The sequence below is a fragment of the Leuresthes tenuis genome, unplaced genomic scaffold (genome assembly GCF_036924035.1).
Source record: "Leuresthes tenuis unplaced genomic scaffold, fLeuTen1.0.hap1 SCAF_13, whole genome shotgun sequence".
Taxonomy (NCBI): Eukaryota; Metazoa; Chordata; class Actinopteri; order Atheriniformes; family Atherinopsidae; genus Leuresthes; species Leuresthes tenuis.
In genome coordinates this window covers 21,501,281-21,521,511 of record NW_027325367.1, presented here as the reverse complement: position 1 = coordinate 21,521,511, position 20,231 = coordinate 21,501,281, and the positions used below count along the sequence as shown (strand labels likewise).

Below are 20,231 nucleotides of genomic sequence, written 5' to 3'. Positions count from 1 at the left end.
GTTGAGGCATGCTATTGACACTAAACTGAAACGACTTTTGAAAAAAATGTTACCTAAACCAATATTGATGAGAAAATGCCTTACTGGTCACATATACTTAAACCCTCGTTTCGGTTTCCAGCTCTGAAGCTGAGTGTGTGCAAATAACTGAGTAAAGTAATCATTTCTCCATCAGTCACATGCTATTTTTTCATGCTGATGTATTCCAGGTGTTTTTTGAGGCTGGTAATATTTACTTGTTGACCCACAGCTAATGCATGTGATGTTAAGAGAATATGATTCTTTATTTATTTGACACTTAGGTGGGAAGAAGAGGAATAACATTGCTTTATACTTATTGAATGTTTATTGTTCTGTTCTCAATGCACAACAAGGTTATTATTCCTCTGACAGTATATTTACATTATTGCTAAGAAAATTGCATCACAATCTTCTCAGTTTCCTGATAAAATCTTCCATTGTCATAATAATGCACACAGATTTTCTGTCAATGTCTAATATTGTTGTCATTAATCACTCCGGATTCTTGTTCCATGTGTCATGTGGGTGCTGCAGTGTGTGGAACCTGGAAATATCCCTCTAATAGGTCTTATCAATGGAAACACATAAAGGTACAATCCTCTTTTTTTTTCATTTTCCAGTTTTTCCTGTGGTAGTATATTTAGGAAGAGCAGCATTACTCAGAAGAATAATGTTATCATATGACTTATAACATTTTCTAATTGAAGATTTTGGATAAGATGGTCACTTTTATTTATGAAGGTAACTTTAAGATGGTGTTGCTCTCGAATGTGTGTGATCATGGTGTGATTGAACATTGCTCCCATGCCTTATGATAATTTCCTTCTTGGTGTCTTTTTTAGGTACCTTATTAATAACAATACCAAATATGTAAAAGTGTACAGATTACCAATGTGAACCTGAAGCTTAAGCTGATTTTGATTTTGAGATGTAATGACATTAGTTTCCTGATGGATCGAAGAAAATATGCTATAAAGCAGTCAATTGCATTGTTCTACTATTAAAATATGGTTAGATAAGGTTTTTATGGAAATTCTTTGCAAAGTCAAAGAAAAACTCACAAGTGAATGTCAAAGTAAATTTGAGAATTGCTATAAAAGCACACATTAAGTAAGTGGAGTCTTCAAACTATAGCATATCAGCTGGCCTGCCTGCCAGATGCAAACTCAGATCTAGTAGCGGAAGCAGTGCAGACACATAATTATTGCTTGTGAGGTATACACAAAACAATGCACAAACAAGAGTTTTCATAAAAAAACAAAGTTCTCATGCCTGGAAATCATTCGAAATTCATAAGAAGAAAGGAACATCTGTTAAAAGTAAGTGGAGCATTGAGCCCTCACCTGGTGAGAGTAATGATGAGTCCCTGGACACCCTGGACAATAGACCTAGCAAGAACAACACATATTGAAGGATATGGAAAAAAAATTAAATTGCATTTTATTCACAACTCGGTTAGGACCATGATGATTGTAGCATCTATTGCCCAACTTACAAATTTACGAACATTCCAGAGATGTCAAGAGAAATGGCTTTAGTGAGATGATACTGTGCATTCATTAGAGATGTGGGTAACAATATGAACCAGGCTATATTTCACTGATACATTTAGTTAAAAGTAACTAACCAGTGCCACGTCTACAGAAATTTCTTATTATCGGTGCAAAAGACATTCAATATCAGTGTTAAAGAAATATTAATAGCTGCATCAAATCAAATGGAATGGAATCAAATCGAATCAGATTGTTGTGTTAAAAAGTGAATTGTTACTAAATCATATCTTCCTACATGTATTTAGATACTAATTAAATGATCTTATTAAAGACAGATACACAACACTAATAATAATTAATTACATAAATATATCAGGAAAAAATAAAAGCAATATCATTTGTGTTTTGTTATTTATCTATTTATTTTTTATCTGGCATTACAAGTTATAATCAATATGTTCTATGAAGATTCATTTATTTTTTCAAACTAATATAGATGGCTTAATTATTTCTTTGATATTGATCTTATGATGCAGTATAGTAAATTCAAGGTAAATATGAATTGAATGTGAATATGAATTTCTTAGATACTCTTCCACCTCTGACTTTGTTGCTTTAAGCTGCCCTCCCTTTTCCTGGCGAAACAACCCCTTAACAAATTTGAACGGGTCCCTGTAAAAATCAGTCAGAACATATTCTTTCTTCTTTCTCTTTTTCCTAAGATATTCAGCCCTTCTGAGTATTGCTAGCCTGCTTCTCAATTCTTCCTGCAAAACGTTAATTCCCTCCCTCTCTTCTTCTGTAGCTCTTTTCCACTGCTTTCTTAAATGTCTTCTTTCCTCAACTAATTTCTCCATATCCCTTTGCCGCCTAGACTTAACTAAATGTACTCTTTCAGCCCTCTTTCTATCTTGCATCCCAAATCTTTCTACACCATAGGAGTATATTATATCTCCCATCTTCTCTAGCCTATCGCTTGCATTGCCTCCTAATCTACCTAATATTATCGACAAATCTTTATTGACTGCCTCCCATTCTTTGTTGCTATTTGCCCCAGGCCACTTAACTCAAGCTTTCTGCTCCATATTTCTCTAACTGGCCTATTCACCTCAGTATCAGCTGCATCCCTTTTCAGAACCTCCTCCTCCACCTCAGTAGCTGTGTCCTTCGGACTGTGATTTTCTACCTGCCGCTGGACTTCATCCAACTTACTCGATTGACTTCTTAAAAAGTACTGATCTATGTGGGTACACTGCCCTTCTTTTGCCACACATCTATTTCTTCCCTGATGCATTTTATTATTATGTTGATGATAGTGCCTAATCTGTTCACTCTTGTTAGAGGGGAACTCTGGTATTTTTAAACCTAGACCTTATTGCTGGCATGAAACACTTTATCTACTCACCAAGAACAGTTTGGTGAAAGTCGGCGTCCTTCGGAAGATATTTAGGTTACTCGAGATCCATATAACTGAGTGAACGGAGGCACAGCCTCTAAATACGGCATTATCTGTCTTTATTTCACCAATACTTTAAGACGAATTAATGAACGCGTACTGTTGTACTGTTAGCTCATAGCTGCTGTGTTGTTGTGATGGTGGCTATTTGGGGGCTTATCGAGGGCTTTCTACACACTCATCTACTGGGACGATGTCATCGACGCGGGTTGCTACAGCACAGCTTATTTACTCCGTGCTCTGTGACAGTCGGCTAACTTCACATGTAGTTTGCTACTGATAGTTTTGTGCAACATGGCAGGATATTTATCAGATTTTGACAAAGTGGACGAACACTTTGAGTACGATGGACTAGATGGATCATTACCAGAGTGAATGAGCTGTGCAGTGGTGGGCATCGATGATGTCATCCCAGTAGACGAGTGTGTCGAAAGCCCTCTATAAGCGCCCTGATAACCGCCAAGGAAAGCCAGCTTTTGAACACATTTCAAAAATAATCTTACACAATACTTCAATTAGCATGCATTATACATCTGACTTTTAAAACGTATACAGTTCTGGCATAGTCTCTTCCTTTTATAGTACCTGCTCTCCCTCTATCTCTCTCTCCACTGCTCCTCTTTTTTGTTGCTGGGCCCAAAGATGAGCTTGGTTTGGCTCAGCTCCCTATCCTGTTTTCCCTTTAGTAAAGAATATTAACACAGTCAAATACTAAACTGATAGAAATTAAAACAATACGCCATTTCAACATAATTTTTTCAGAGAGGTGCGGAGCTTTTGAAATTTGAGGTAAATTCTGAGGCTATTTGAAAGACCATTATGGTGACTTAGGAAGTAAGGGTAAGTTACCACAGAAAATAATTTATTATTATTTTGAAAATGAACCAGATGTTTTATTTTGTTTCTGCGCACGACTTCCCGTCCCGCACGATCTGCTCTGTGCCGTGTTGCTGCATTGTGCTCCAGCATCCGGCAGAAATACATAACAGGTTCAGCTTCCAACATTGAGAAATCAACACAGAATAAACGTTTCATTTTCAATCGAAGACGTAGCTGACATTTCAATCGAAAAATTAATGTTGACTCAACCGGTGGAAATTGATTGACGACCGGTACTGACTGAGTTAACCAAAATTAAACTTTGATTCAATGTTTCCTTGCTATCTGAGTAGTACGCTGGGCTGCAATAAAAATATCTCCACATGAAAATGCATTTGTTTCTCACAGTCATCTACCACTTAAACTGCTCTCCACCTACATTTTTAGCTTGATGTGCTCCTCTTCCAGTGACAGGTGTGACTGACTGACTGACTCACTAACGGTAGCGCTAACAGCATCAACGTCCGACTTGTGTGTGGTAGTTACCATAGACAGACAGTGCATGTTGTTCATGATGCACAGCACGTATGCCCAAACTGAGCCACTGTTTTTATCAAACATTCAATTAAATTCAATTCAATTCAGTTTTATTTATATAGCATCAAATTACACCAATTGTCATCTCAAAGCAAGTACCTCAAAACAAAATCTGGCACAGTGTACCTAGTTGCTGTATAATCAAGTGGAAATCTATAAATTTTTATGTGATGCTCCATTATGAGGATGAGTCTGCAAAATATTCTCATATTTTTTACAAACAGGCTATTGAAATATTATCTTTACTACATACTTAATACCTGTTAGTTACCTGCACCGTAACTAACTAGAATCACTTTTAGGTTTAATTGGTGCATTCACACTATATGCAGCAACTTACCAAACTAATTCAGGGTGGGGGGTTAGGAAACTAGTCAGTATCTGGTGTGACCTCCATTTGCCTCATGCAGTGCAACACATCTCCTTCACATAGAGATGATCAGGTTGTTGATTGTGGCCTGTGCAATGTTGGTCCACTCCTCTTCAATTGCTGTGCGAAGTTGTTGGATATTGGCAGGAACTGGGACACGCTGTCGTATACGCCGATCCAGAGCAAGGCACTTAATATAGTCCAATTCAAGCCAATTGGAATTCAATTCATTGTAATTATAATAGAATGAAATCCAATTAATTAATTTCAAAATAATCCAATTCATTCATGTAGAGCCAATTCAAAAACAATATCCTAGCTAAAGAAACCAACAGATTGCACCGAACCACTTGATTACGCCTGAGCATGCCTGTGGCAACTGTGGAAAGGAACGACTCCCTTTTAACAGGAAGAAACCTCTGGCAGAACCAGACTCAGGAAGGGTGGCCATCCGCCTCGACCAGCTGGGGTTTGAGAAGACAGAAAAGAGGGGGAAAAACACTGTAACACCATTCAAAGGATACCTATTGGAACAGGGAAACACAAATTAATAACCACAATAATGTCACATGTACATAATATTATTTGAGAAATTAAACAGGGGGAAAAGAGAGCAAAGTGAGGAAAGGTGTGACAGATGAGGTCCCCCAGCAGTATAAGCCTATAGCAGCTTAACTATGGGATGTTTCAAGATCACCTGAGCCATCCCTAACTATAAGCTTTATCTAAAAGGACAGTTTTGAGCCTAATCTTAAAAGTGGAAAGGGTGTCTGCTTCCCGGACATTTACTGGCAGCTTAATCCACAAGAGAGGGGCCTGATAACTGAAGGCTCTGCCTCCCATTCTACTTTTAGAAACTCTGGGAACAGCAAGTAAACCTGCAGTTCAAGAGCGAAGATATGATGGAGCTCGGTCATTAAGAGCTTTACATGTGAGGAGAAGAATCTTAAATTCTATGAATTCTGAATTTAACAGGAAGCCAATGAAGAGAAGCTAACACTGGAGAAACACGATCTCTCCTGGTAGTTCTCATCAGAACTCTGGCTGCAGAATTTTGGATCAGCTGAAGGCTTTTCAGAGAATATGTGTGACAGCCCAATAATAAAGAATTACAGTAGTCCAATCTTGAAATAACAAAGTTAGTGGACTAGTTTCTCTGCCTCACCCTGAGACAGGATGTTCCTGATTTTGGCAATATTACGATAGTGAAAGAAGGCAGTCCTAGAAACCAGTTTTATATGAGCGTCAAATGATAAATTCTGGTCAAAAATAACTCCAAGGTTCCTCACTGTAGAACTAGAAGCCAAGGAAATACCATCTACAGTATATATATAACTAGACAATTTCTCCCTGAAGTGCTCAGGTCCAAAGAGAACAACTTCAGTTTTGTCTGAATTTAGAAGCAGACAGTTCTGAGTCATCCAGGTCTTTATGTCTTTAAGACATGCTTGTAGTCTGACCAACCTATTGGTTTCACCTGGTTTCATAGATAAGTACAGCTGAGTATCATCAGCATAGCAATGGAAATGTATGCCATGCTGTCTAATAATGTTACCAAATGGAAGCATGTATAAAGTAAAAAGAATCGGTCCAAGCACAGAATCCTGAGGAACTCCATGACTTACTCTGGTGTGTGAGGAAATTCTATATTTACAAGAACAAACTGGAATCTATCAGATAAATATGACTTAAACCATCCTAATGCATTTCCTTTTTTACCAATAACATGTTCAAGTCTCTGTAACAGAATGTTGTGATCAATCTTATCAAATGCAGATCCAACAGGACAAGCACAGACACAAGTCCGCTATCAGATTGTAAGAGGAGATCATTGGTAACTTTCACCAGTGCTGTTTCTGTGCTAAGATGCACTCTGAATCCTGACTGAAACTCTTCAAACAGATTATTTGATCAACTGGGCAGAAGCCGTCTAAATACAAATCAGGTTCTAAAGATACTTCTACAACTGCTGCCCTTGAGGATACATCAGTGATAATAGTGGGAAGGATTCCATCAATCTTCTCTCTGTGATGGAAACAATTTTAATGATAAAGAATGTCATGAAATCATCACTGCAGAGAGTTAAAGGAATACATGGCTCAACAGAGCACGGACTCTTTGTCAGCCTGGCAACAGTGCAGAAAAGAAACATGGGATTGTTCTTATTCTCTTCTATCAATGATGAATAATAAGCAGTTCTAGCTTTACGAAGGGCTTTCTTATACATTATTAAACTATCTTTCCAGACTAATTGAGACTCTTCTAAATTAGAGGAACGCCACTGTCTCTCCAGTTTTCTTGCAGTCTGCTTTAAAGCATTCAGCTGTGAATTATACCAAGGAGCCAACTTCTTCTGACTGATAGCGTTCCTTTTCAGAGGGGCAACATTGTCCAGTGTTGTACGCATTGAAACTATAGTGCTGTCAACAAGAGAGTCAAGTTCTACTGGAGTAAAATTTAGGTAGCCGTCCTCTGTCATATCTACACATGGCAGTGAAGAAAAGGATGATGAAATCAACTCTTTAAAGTTGGTTACAGCATTCTCTGACAGACACTTTCTATATGTAAAAATTCTTCTTAGAAGTCATATAGTCAAGTAATGTAAATTAAAAAATTATCCAAAAATGGTCAGACAAGACAGGATTTTGAGGGAACACTGTTAACTGTTCACTCTCAATGCCATAAGTCAGCACAAGGTCAAGGTTATGATTAAGGCAGTGAGCAGGTCTGTGAACACTTTGAGAAAATCCAATAGAGTCTAATATAGAGTTAAAGTTAATGTTGTCATTTTCAACATCTGCATGAATATTAAAGTCACCCACTACAATGACTTTATCTGTACTCAGCACTAGCTGAGATAAAAACTCTGACAATTCAGACAGAAACTCAGAATAAGGGCCAGGTGGATGATACACAACAACAAACACAAGAGGTTTTTGTGATTTCCACTTTGGGTGGGAAAAACTGAGAATCAGAGATTCAAAAGAGCTAAAACTAATCGTGGGTCTAGGACTGATTAGAAACCCTGATCTGAAGATAGCTGCCACTCCTCCTCCTCTGCCTGTGGTTCGAGGAATGTGAACATTTAAATAATAAGAGGGAGTTGATTAATTTATGCAAACATGATCCTCCTGCTGCAACCAGGTTTCTGTAAGACAAAATATATCAATATGATGATCACAAATCAAGTCATTCACTAACAGAGACTTCGAAAGGAGAGATCTAATATTCAGCAAACCACATTAAATGGTTTGATATTTTTGCTCAGTTGAAGTTTTTGTTTAAAATTTTTTTTGCACAAGAGGATTAGCTCCTTTTGTATTTTTTGATTGGGGGGGGCAGCATCAGGTGGGAAGCCGCAGAGAAGTGTGTAAGACTACAACTCTGCATCCTGGTCTCAACCCTGGGTTGTCATGTTTGGATGACTAATAAATACGTCCATATTTCTAGAAATGAGAACCGCTCCTTCCAAAGTGGGATGAATGCCGTCTCTCCTCATCAGACCAGGTTTTCTCCAAAAAGATTGCCAATTATCTATGTAGCCCACGTTGTTTGCTGGACACCATCTTGACAACCAGCGATTGAATGAGGACATGCGACTAAACATGTCATCACTGGTCAGATTTGGCAGGGGTCCAGAGAAAACTACGGAGTCCAACATTGTTTTGGCAAAATTACACACCGATGCAACATTAATTTTAGTGACCTCTGATTGGCGTAACCGGGTGTCATTACCGCCAATGTGAATAACTATTTTTCTGTATTTTCGCTTATCCTTAGCCAGCAGTTTTAAATAGGATTCTATGTCGCCCGCTTTGGCCTCTTGAATACATTTGACTATGGTCGCTAGTGTCTCTAATGCCACGTTTCTGACTATAGAGCTGCCAATTACCAGGGTTTTGTCCTCAGCGGGTGTGTCGCTGAGTGGGGAAAATCTATTTTAAATGTGGACAGGTTGATGGTGAACCACAGGCTTGACTTTAGGACTATGACTCCTCTTCCTGACAGTCACCCAGCCACACTGAGGTCCCGGATGCTCGGGATCTGCTAGGCGACGACTAATAGAGCTAGCTAGGCTAGTCACGCTAGTCTTGGCTCTTCAAATATAAAATCACCACAATTTAAGCAAAAAAAAAATGGTAGTCAATCCTCAATGGTAGTTACGGCCTTGCTCTGGATCAGCGTATACAACAAGCGTGTCCCAGTTCCTGCCAATATCCAGCAACTTCGCACAGCAATTGAAGAGGACTGGACCAACATTCCACAGGCCACAATCAACAACCTGATCATCTCTATGTGAAGGAGATGTGTTGCACTGCATGAGGCAAATGGAGGTCACACCAGATACTGACTAGTTTCCTGACCCCCCACCCTGAATTAGTTTGGTAAGTTGCTGCATATAGTGTGAATGCACCAATTAAACCTAAAAGTGATTCTAGTTAGTTACGGTGCAGGTAACTAACAGGTATTAAGTATGTAGTAAAGATAATATTTCAATAGCCTGTTTGTAAAAAATATGAGAATATTTTGCAGACTCATCTTCATAATGGAGCACCACATAAAAATTAATAGATTTCCACTTGATTATACGGCAACTAGGTACACTGTGCCAGATTTTGTTTTGAGGTATTGTAGAAAAATATGCCACATTATGCAAAAAAAAAAAAAAGAAGAAAAATTTTAAATGAATGCCTCTGAAAGAGCCCTGGTACTCAAAGGTTCTAAAGTAAATAAAGGCCTTTAGGAAATGTGGTAATATTAGATCATTTATTATGATATACACTACAGTGTTTCTCAATCCTGGTCCTCAAGGCACCCCGTCCTGCATGTTTTCCATGTTTCCCTGCTCCAGCACACCCGATTCAAATGAATGGGTCAGGTCTTTAAGCTCTGCAGAAGGCTGAAGTTCTCTTCACATTTACTCAACTGATCATTGAAATTAAATGTACATTTTAAAAAGTATAGCTGTAATTTCTGGTAAAACAAGAAAACGACCCCAAAACCAAGCAAAAATTAAATTAACATTGAAATTCTATTATTGTTCTACTTTCACTTGCTTAATCATAAACAGAAAAAGAATGTATACAATTTCTAAAATTTAACCAAAATACTAGAGCTTCTATTCTCATGAAGCCTTGTCTGTAAAAAATTCTCTTTGCTGCAGCATCTCATATAACAAGTCATGTTTTTGGTTTAACTTATGTCTAATTAGGCTTTGGAAGTGAAGGAGCTATAAATAAAAGAGCTACAAGTCAATCTACAAATAATGATGCCAGTTCTAAGAGGTTTTGATGAGAGAAGATTGAAATACCAGAGGGGAAACCAGGCCATACCCTTTAATCTTTTTCTTTTTCTCAATATATGAATCACATTTTTCCCCCTCTCTCTGTCTGTCCATGGATATTCCTAATTCAACAGTGTGAACTTGCATCCTTTATACCACAAGAGATTGGCTGAGGTGTCATGAGCTGGTAGAAGCCTCTTGAACATCACAAATTGTTTGATGTGTTTAGTTACTGTCAGTTAGGTGCTGATCATGTCAAGTTACAGCTCAGCCACATAAGTGTCAAATCCTCAGTCTGTGATTTGTGTTGTTTCATGTGGTCCATCATTCTCTTTCTTTCAGGTAAACACCACTAATCTTCTCTGGTCAAATGGCTCAGGGGGATTTCCACCGGGACGTAAGGTCGTAGCTACATCGTCGACGTGGACCCCTCTGCCGTAGCCTGACGTGCAGCTCCAAAATATTCTAACTACACGTCACAAAGACCCGGGCCTTAAGGGCTGTGATTGTTCCGCTCTGAACGTAATTTCCAACAGTTGCCTTTTCCCATCTTAATGGCTGTATATGGCGAAGAAGCTCGTTGACATTCAAAATTATTGAAATTGCATTTGTTCATCCAGATTGTAAATTCACACCAGTGAATTCACAACCAGTGTTGTAAATTCACCCATTCCCAGCCTCGGCCGGTTGTACAGACCACCCCCGCAAAGGTCTTCTCTGTCGCCTGCGCTTCAACATTTGCAATTTAAGCATTTGTTATTCAATATTGATAAGCTCCAACTGCAAATACAGCTGCTCCACCTCGGTTGCCATTATTTACTGTTGTTAACTGTGATCAGAAGAAAAAGCAAGGATTCGGCTATAACCCCTGAAACAACACAAACATACAGCCACACCTCCCTACCGGCATGGTGAATTGCAGAGCAACATGTTCCCTCGATGCAGAACTTTGAATGCTCAAAGACGACGTCACGTCGACATTGTCGACGTTACGGAAGACTATAAATTAAGCTTAATGGCTGTGCCACGGTTTTGCTCCATCCTCTGCCCGGCGTCAATCCCTACCGGTTTGCGAGCCAGCCGTATTCAAGCACGGATGCTAGATCCCGCGATAAACTGTATGTATAAAGGAAACAAAAACAACAAACAGCTTAATTTGCTTCTCCAACATGGAGGAACCTGTTGATCTGATCAGCTATTCTCTACTTTTCTGCTTCTGGCATAAGTGTGCTAGTCAGTTTCTGTTTATCTAATTGTAGTTTATTTTGAAAGGGGACGGAATTTTATTTTATTGATTCTGTGTCGGATTTACTGTGCTGGTGCAATCTGCTCTGTTGAGCTTGACGCGGTTCAGCAACGGCTCCGTGAAGAATAAAAGTGCAAGGGAATGATAGCGACAGCCGCAGCTGAGACGCTGCTGAGACATTACGCGATGCGCCCGGTGGGTGCACTCTCATTGACTAGAGTGGCAGCGATCAGCAACGGTGACCGCAGCCGTTACTTCCCGGTGGAAATCCTGGGACAGTGATAGTAGATGTACATTGTATTGGATCTGACACTTGTTAGTGTCAGTGGTTGACTTACTGAAGCAAAACTTGGATAAATCACTTTGCCACCTGCTGAAAATGTGCGTTTTACAGCTTGTTTTACACATGTTCATCGCATTACATAATGCTCATCAGCTTTCACTTTTGATTTTGCAAGTTTCCTACAGACTCAATTATAAATGTCACAAATCTGCCAGGAAGGATAATTCTTTTCACATTTTTAGGTCATGGTAAAATCCTAAAAATGTAAAATTAACATTCCATTTTGGGAGGGGGGCATGTAACAAGGAGGATTTATAGAACAGAAGTATTTTTAAGTTAAAAATATATTGGAGGAGGTCTGTGAGTTTAAACTACTACATTCAGTCAAACTCTGCTCTGATATTACAAATGAAAAAATTAGTATTATGAGCAAAATATTACATATATGTGAACACAACATTACTGTGTCATGCAGAAAATGAGAGAAACCATAAATAACATTTATAATAAAGATTACTTAGACATAGGTCTAAAATCAATGAACAAATTCATACACACCACTGAATTTCAAAATGCTTTACGTAAATACTATATGATGGCCATTAGATGAGTGCAATTTGTTTTGCATTTGGAAATTGTCACCCTCTTACTGCTTATCCAATTGGAGAAGTTTTGACTTACTCCTTACTCCTCTTTGTTTTTCTTGTGTTTCAGTTTGATCTACTCCTTGGTTACCTCATAACTACTGCTTTATCAGCAACCAGGGAGAAAAAGAAACACCTTTGGATTAAATGTAACCATGAGCATTAAAGAAATTCTGTGAAGCCAAGCAATGAAGTCAGCTGGACTCAACGCTTCTTTTCTGTTTCACCCTTCAACAACAACAAAAAACGTGTTTTATCCACAACTGTATATAAAAACTAAAGACTAAATCTACTGTTTACAGTGATCATAGCAGGATCCAAGTTACTCACTGCCTGGCCATTTGTAACACACAAACACACACACCCACAGCCTCCTTGCAGCAGCAGTGAGCATGGAGGAAGAAGAGCACAGTAGCGTTTGCACAGTTTGTCTCAGGCACAGCACAGTGAAGCACTGTCAAGCCTACCTCGTTCCTCTTCAATGCCTCACCAACTGTAGCTTCACCGGTGAGTCCGCAGCGAAGGATAGGTGGATGAGCAGGCAGAGGGAACACACTGTACAGAGAAGAGAAACAAGCTCTCTGGTTAGAGCACCAGGGCAAAGAGTTTTCTATATTTTTCTTTGAAAACATGCACACGAAGTCCTTGGCCTGTAGGATTTTCTTTCGATCATCATGTAATTGGCTTTTGTGATGTGTGCATTTTGGTGTATTCTAAAATCAGAAGGCATTTATTATTGACAGCAAAGATATCCTATACAGAAAATCCTTTCTTCGTGTTGTCCTAGTGTTGTTATATTGTGGGAAAAGTTTTTGTACAACTAAAAATTTAAATCTATCAAAAGCTTTTGTAGTAGAGGAGCACTCATTCTTTGCACAAGTAGTGTATTTGCTCTTGCACAATATTTGCAATATTTGGCTAAATATTAGAGATTATTTATGATAGTTCAGCCACATGGGTGAAGGTCTTCCAACATGTAAAGAACTACCAAACCCTGTTTGAAAATAGGAAACGGTGTGAATATTTTCTAGCTTTCTTTCAACTATGGATCAAACTGTTGTCTTTTCACAATTTAAACTGATTGATTTGTCAGTTAATGAGAGATGCTTTATTCTAAAATATTATTTTTCCATGCCATGAGTAAAGAGTGAATAAAGCAAAGGATGACAAAAATATTTATTGTGAATTTGTTTTTCCTTCCTGATCTGAATAAATAAACTGTAGCAAATGAAGCAAATAATGTTTCAGTCAGTATACAAAGAGACTGCCAGGACTTTTACAGATAAAGTTACAGATAATCATCTCTGTGGCTGGAATGAGCTCTTAGCGGTACAGATGCACGAACCCGAATTCTTTGATTTTCTAAACACCAGGGGCCTCATGTACAAAGACTTGCGTGTATTTCCGGCTGAAACATGGCATACGCTCAAACCCAAATGCCCTCCAACGCACAAAAATATCCAGATGTATGAATCTGTGCGTACGCATGAATCCAAGCACATTTCCTTTGTACATTCCAATCAACGTTGAATTGAGCGCACATGTCGGAGTATCCGAGTCCTTCCTGTCCACGCCCCAGAAAATAAAGAAAAAAGAATGAGTAAGACGGGGAAAAAAGAAGAACTTCACAGAAAGCGAGATGGAGGTGCTACTTTCTGAAGCGGAGGCCCGCAAAAATGTGCTCTTTTGGTGTGCAAAGCTGTCAATGCTGTGGGGTCTGAGAAACGCACACAAGCAGAAGTGAAGAAGAAGTGGTCCGACATTAAGGTGGATGTGAAGTGGAGACTGGCTGCCCTAAGTATGGCCAAAACAGGCGTAGGGGGACAGGAGAAGAGGGGCCCACCCTGTTTGAACAGAGAGTCGGCACAACTATGGGTGTCACTGCTCTCTCAGGGGTGGTGACAGCACATATGGGTGACTCTGATTATTCCCAAGGTAAATATCTATGATTTTGTGTAACTCACAACAAACGTGTTCATAAGCTAGTGCAGAAGTGTGCTGGGGAAAAGGTAAGGCTGATTAAGACATTTCACACTTTACGCACTGGGTTATTAACATTTGCACACAGAGACGATCGGGGGCTTGTTGGAAGGATCTTAAGCTGTAGTTTAACCATAAAAAAACAGCAAGAAACTAACTTTAATCACCGACGAGTAATGATGCTGTGAAGACGGGATTGAAATTGACGCTGCCAATTCTCAATGCACGTCAGGGGGAATAATATAAAGACAATTACACAAATAAAGTTACTCAACAAGAAGCCACCCATCGCGCACAGTGACACCTTGTAGTCTGTTCCCAATAATGCTGTTACTCAGAATGTATGAATCGTTCATTGAACCAGGCCACCTCGCCACAATGTTGGTTAATTGCATTTGCGCATCACATATGATGTGTACTTTGATCCAATGAAAATGTTTCCTGTTGACATATACCATTCATCATGTGATGGCGCTTTTATAGCAATATGTGTGCAGTCAATAGCTCCGATTACAGTAGGAAAACCGGCTCTCGCTTCAAATTGCACTTCAATGTTGGCCTGTTCAACTGCATTGTATGGGAATTTGATATACCTGGCTGAGATGTAGATAATTCCGTCCCACACGGCTGGCATGGCTCGGCTCAGGGTCCACTGGCACAGTCCTAATCGGTTGGCCAGCTCAATCTGGAATGCCCCGGTTGCTAGGAACCCCAGTGTGCACATCACCTGTGGGTACAAGCAGCGCATGGCTCCTCGCTGTGTTGCGCTCCAATGCTGGCCGCAGCTCTGCGGACAGTTCCAGGAGGATTGCTCTCAAAATGGCTGATGAGCCAGTTACTATCATGTGCCAGCAAATCCTCTCTGTCCCTGAACACACGCTTTCTTCAAATTGCACCATTTGCAATTTCTTCTAAAACTGCTAAAGCAGCCATTGTTTTTAATAGTATGCATTGTACCACTTTGCGCATGCTTTTATATCCACTCATGGAATGGCAGACACATGGGTGTGTTAATTGTTCATCAGTGGTAATTGTTCATGTGTCTCAGATCTGCACATCACTCAGTCTGAAGATAAATCGTGTTCACATTAATTTATTATAAGTTTCCCAACATCACATCTCAGTGTCGCCAAAGAATCAATAGCTGTAGATAAGTGCGTACACCAGCCCTGAAGTTGGCGAGGCACCACACATTTCCACGGTCATTTCGCTCTTGATACATCTAATCGTTAATGTGAAAAAGTGCGTACGCCACTTTTTTGTGCATACACACCCTTTGTACATGAGGCCCCAGGTCTTTCTTTAAACATTCACCACCACTGGACTCAATTAGCCTCACTTTATAAGCCACAGCTCACAAAGATAGGAATGCCCTATCCTTGTTGTTTTCTCTTATTCTAACTTGAACATTTTCTATCCTAAATGTGTATGTATGTGACCAACCAAGTTTAATTTAAATATTGTTTATGAAATAAAATATTTTAAAATCTAAAATCTTCTTCGTCATTCTTTTTGAATACCCTAAGACTATGAAACACCACACATGTAAATGCATAGTCATATGAAAATTAAACTGCACCCTCTTTTAATTCCAAATATTTACACATCAGTAAATAAATCATATGATCTCTATCACATCTTAAAATTAGGCAAATACACATCTACAAGTACGACAACCTCTATATAAGAAGTTTTAAAAGCTTAATGGACTGAAGCATTCAGGTATTGCCTCTTTGCTTAACAGCATTTTCACAACTAGAAAAAAATGTTCCTGCGAAACAGCAGTGAGAATGCTGATAGCCTGAATGGGGATAGTGGACCATGCTGTTCAATTGGTTGAAGGAATTTCAAGTTGAAATAACAACTTGAAGAATGAGGATAGCTGACCATGCTAAAAAAGCTTAAAATGGTTCAGTTTTAGCAGAACAAATAGTTGCAGACCAGGTCACATCATTTAAATATCTTGGTGTGAACATTGAGAGGAGTCAGATGAGGTGGCTCGGGCATCTGGTTAGGATGCCCCCTGGACGCCTCCCTGTTGAGGTGTTCCGGGCACGTCCCACTGAGAGGAGACCCAGGGGAAGACCCAGGACACGTTGGAGAGACTATGTCTCTCGGCTGGCCTGGGAACGCCTCGGGGTCCCCCTGGAAGAGCTGGAGGAAGTGGCCGGGGACAGGGACGTCTAGGTTTCTCTGTTAAAGCTGCTGCCCCCGCGACCCGACCCTCGGATAAGCGGCAGATGATGGATGGATGGATGGGTGTGCACATTGATTGTGACTTCAGGCACAGACAGGTGGAAGTGGTCTGTATCAGGGTTCATCAGTGCCTCCATTTTCTGAGAAGACTACGGCTGTTTGGCGGCTGTAGAAATATTATGGCTATTTTCTACAGAGCAACAATAGAGTCCATAATCAGGTATGGCATCACCTGCTGGTTTGGTAACCTCACAGTCAAATGCAGATGTCAGATCAACTCCCTCATGAAGACAGACCATGGGCCCACCTGCCCTTTCTTCTCCACAAGACCTTTTTGAGCAGGCTGCTATCAAGCAGAACAAAAACATCCTCACTGACACATCACATGTGCTCAGTCCAGAATACACATTATTAAAGTCAGGAAGAACGTACAGGGTTCCACTCTGTAAACATAATCGCCTCAAGCACTCATTTATCCCCCTATCCATTAAGCTCAATAATGAGCAGCTAGAGGAGGAAGAAAAGTAAAGGAAGCTGAGGCCGAAGTAGTGGCGTATGGGTGTATTTTTCTGACTGTATTTTGCATATCGTGTCAAACGTGTATTTATTATTAGTTTTTGAGTGTGTGTCTATATACGTGTTTTTAGTGTTTTCTTTTTTGTATTGCACTGTATTGCACACTACACTTCTTTTATCCAAGACAAATTTCTCCAATGGAGACAAATAAAGAAACCTTGATCTTGACCTTGTATTTTTGAAAGGAGCTGGAGCTGGATGAAGGCAGAAAACTACAGAAAAGAGAAGGAAAATGCAAAAAGGACTGGCAGTTGGAAGGTAAAGCTGTGAAAGGTGTTTTTGAAAGGAGCTGGAGCTAGATGAAGGCAGAAAAGTACCAAAAAGAGAAGAAAAATACAAAAAGGACTGGCAGTTGGAGGTACTGCTGTGATTCAGAGGCTTCTAATTCAAAAAGTAAAGTCCTGAAGGCTATTCACATTGTCTGAAAGAGGACAACATTACCTACGTTTTGATGCTAACATTATTTCTGTGGCTTAAATATTTTGGAAACAGTGACAGGTTAAAAACTTTTTTTCTGTATTCTTACACTCTGCCAGTTGGAGCCTCCACTCAAGACATTAACATTCCGTGTCATTGGAATGCATTGTAAACTCAGAAATCATCAAGGATTTTACTCGATTTTTAAACTGTGATAGTACAAAATTGGCTGAATATTTGAAAAAGCTGACCCATTTCGTAATAGCTGAATGTCTTGTGAGCCATTTAAACTTTGAATGGTGTCTCTAGCTGAAAGTATGTTGCAGTAGTTAGGTTGATAACAGGAGAAAGAGTTGAAATTTGCCTTAAATTTGAATAAAATGTTAAATATCTTAAAAAGTATGAAAGAAACACATAAAGTGTAAGACATACTCTCCTGAAGGAGCTAAACAATTGCAGAAATTGGTGAAAGATTGCACGAGTAGTTAGGTTGAAAAGAGGAAAAAGAATTGAAATTTTGTTCACATTTTTAAACCATTATATTTCAATAGTGACTTAATATCTGAAAACGCTGCCCCAATTTGTAACAGCTGAATGTCCTGTGACCAGTTTAAAGTTTGAATGGTGTCTCTAGCTGAAAATTTGCAGAAACAGTTAGGTTGGAAAGAGGGAAGAAGTTTTTCAAGAGTTGAAAGCACTTTCCATTCATTTGAATGAGGAAAAAGTTGAATAGTTTAAAAAGTTTAAAAGTTATAAATATCAAAAGTCATAGCATAAATCTCCTGAAGGAGCTGAACATACCAAAATTGTAGAAATCGATGAAAGATTACAAGAGTAGTTAGGTTGAAAAGAGGAGAAAGAGTTGAAATTTGTCCATTTTTTTAAACCATTATATTTCAATATTGGCTTAATATTTGAAGAAGCTGCACCAATTGGTAACAGCTAAATGTCTTGTGACCAGCTTAAAGTTTGAATGGTGTCTCTAGCTGAAAATCTGCAGTTAGGTTGAAAAGAGGAGGTTTTTGAAGAGTTGAAATCACTTTCCATTAATTTGAATGAGGAAAAAGGTTTAATCAAAGTTTAATAGTTAAAAAATAATAAAAGACATAAACACCAAAAGTCATAGCAGTTATCTCCAGAACGAGCTGAACGTTTTGATACCAAAACTGTTGAAATCAATCAATGAATCAATGAAATATTGTGAGATTGCTGATGAAGTTGAATAGGGATAGCTGACCAAATTTAGCAGAAAACCAGTTGCTGAAGTCTGGGTTGAAAGAATTTGAAGTTGAAATAACAATAGTGGAATAATTTAAACCTACTGGAAAAACAGAAGATTTGATGAAAGGGCCGAAAAATGGAGAAGTTCATGTTTTTGGCTTAATTGGCTTAATATTTGAAAAAGCTGACCTATTGGTAATAGCTGAATGTCTTGTGACCCGTTTAGTGAGTAATAGTTAAAGGAAAAATGAGCAGAAATGTAGTTGCTCTAACTCTTTTCAGAGCCGGAAAGTACGTGGAAGGATGTGGAGCTGAATTAGCATTTAAAAATAAAACATGTAAAAATGAACAGTGCTGATCAATACAGTGTAAAGAAGTTCAACTGTTAAACAAATTTATATTTAAAGACCATTGATATGCAATCTGATTTTATAAGGAAAGGAATAAATGAAAGCTTAAACTGGACAAATCCCCACCGCTACACCTCAGCGGAGTTGAGGGAGGGAGGACGTGTGGATGTGTGGATGTATGGGACGTGCAAGTGTGTGTGGTGATGATTGGGCCTGGGTCTGGGACTTGCTGTCGCCTGGCCTGCTTGTGCTTCTCCCGATGGGGGGACGGCGTTGCCTCTCCCCGCTGCTCGTGACTTCACCCACCTGTGGGCACGTCTTGACTCCCAGGGCACTTCGCCAGGGGCGCTGGGGGAGGCGCTGACCCACTGTGTGGCTGTCTGGGGCGCTTGGCCCTCTCGGGTATTGGGTGGGGCCTCTGCCGGGGGGCTCAGGCTCCTGGGGCCCGGGTCCGGTGCACGGCCCATGTCTGGATGGGTGGGGTCGGTGGGCTGTTGCCCCTGGCTCCCGGGGGGCCTCTGCCCTATGCTTATGGGGGCACTGTCCAGGGGCTTCCTCTGCAGTCTTCTGGGTGGATGCGTGGTTGTCCCTGCGGTGGGCTTCCTGGGTTCTGTGCTCCGTGGGGGCTGCTGGTGGCCTGGGTCTTGTGGCCCTCTCTGCCTGCTTCTGATAGCTTGGGGGGGCTGTGGATTGTGGCCCTGTACACTTATACACTCATAACTAAGCACGGTTATCATGTAGGTCCTGTGCCATGGGTATTGCATGTTCACGCACACAAACACACACACACACACACACACCCGCACACACACACACACACACACACATTCATTAGTCCAGTAGCATGGTCGCTAAGCAGTTGATGTATTATCATATCGTCTCAGGTCATCTATATCCACAGTTGTGTTGTATGCGATTGCTGCTACTTGTGCTTGTTGTTGTTTGTTTGTTTGTTTGTTTTTTCTCTGCTTGTCTGCTTTCAGGTGCTCCTGGTGGCGCTAAGGCTGGATTCGCAACAGAGACCATGGATTGTTGTCTGTTTTGTTTTTTACAGGTGTAGCAGCTGGTTGTCTGGTTTTTGTTTCTATTTTGTTCTGTTTCCTCTTCTTTACTCTTCTTCTTTCCTTGTCTCCCGGTCCGGTTCAGCTCTATTACATGTTATATATTGTAAACAAAAATAAATAAATGGGCATCAAGGGGAGCTATACATTTATAAAACTTCCCTTGGCAAAGCAAATCTGTTTGGCATAAAAGGTATTCGGACTACAATTCTGCTGC

General features: G+C 39.8%; 1 protein-coding gene and 1 long non-coding RNA gene across 2 annotated transcripts in view; both read left to right on the top strand.

Annotated features, from left to right (window-relative positions):
• The window catches only part of cnih3 (cornichon family AMPA receptor auxiliary protein 3), a 148,247-nt gene extending 132,613 nt beyond the window's left edge, over positions 1-15,634 (top strand). The window contains exons 7-8 of the mRNA XM_072362624.1: positions 556-611; positions 12,284-15,634. Of these exons, the coding sequence (XP_072218725.1) occupies positions 556-583 (28 nt within the window). The 3' untranslated portion in view covers positions 584-611; positions 12,284-15,634. The remainder of the gene's footprint in view (positions 1-555; positions 612-12,283) is intronic.
• A 1,509-nt stretch (positions 15,635-17,143) lies between these two features.
• LOC140266640 (uncharacterized) lies at positions 17,144-17,376 on the top strand. The gene is made up of 2 exons (XR_011907161.1): positions 17,144-17,223; positions 17,324-17,376. It is a non-coding gene; the product is annotated as an uncharacterized lncRNA (long non-coding RNA).
• The last annotated feature ends 2,855 nt before the right edge of the window (positions 17,377-20,231 follow it).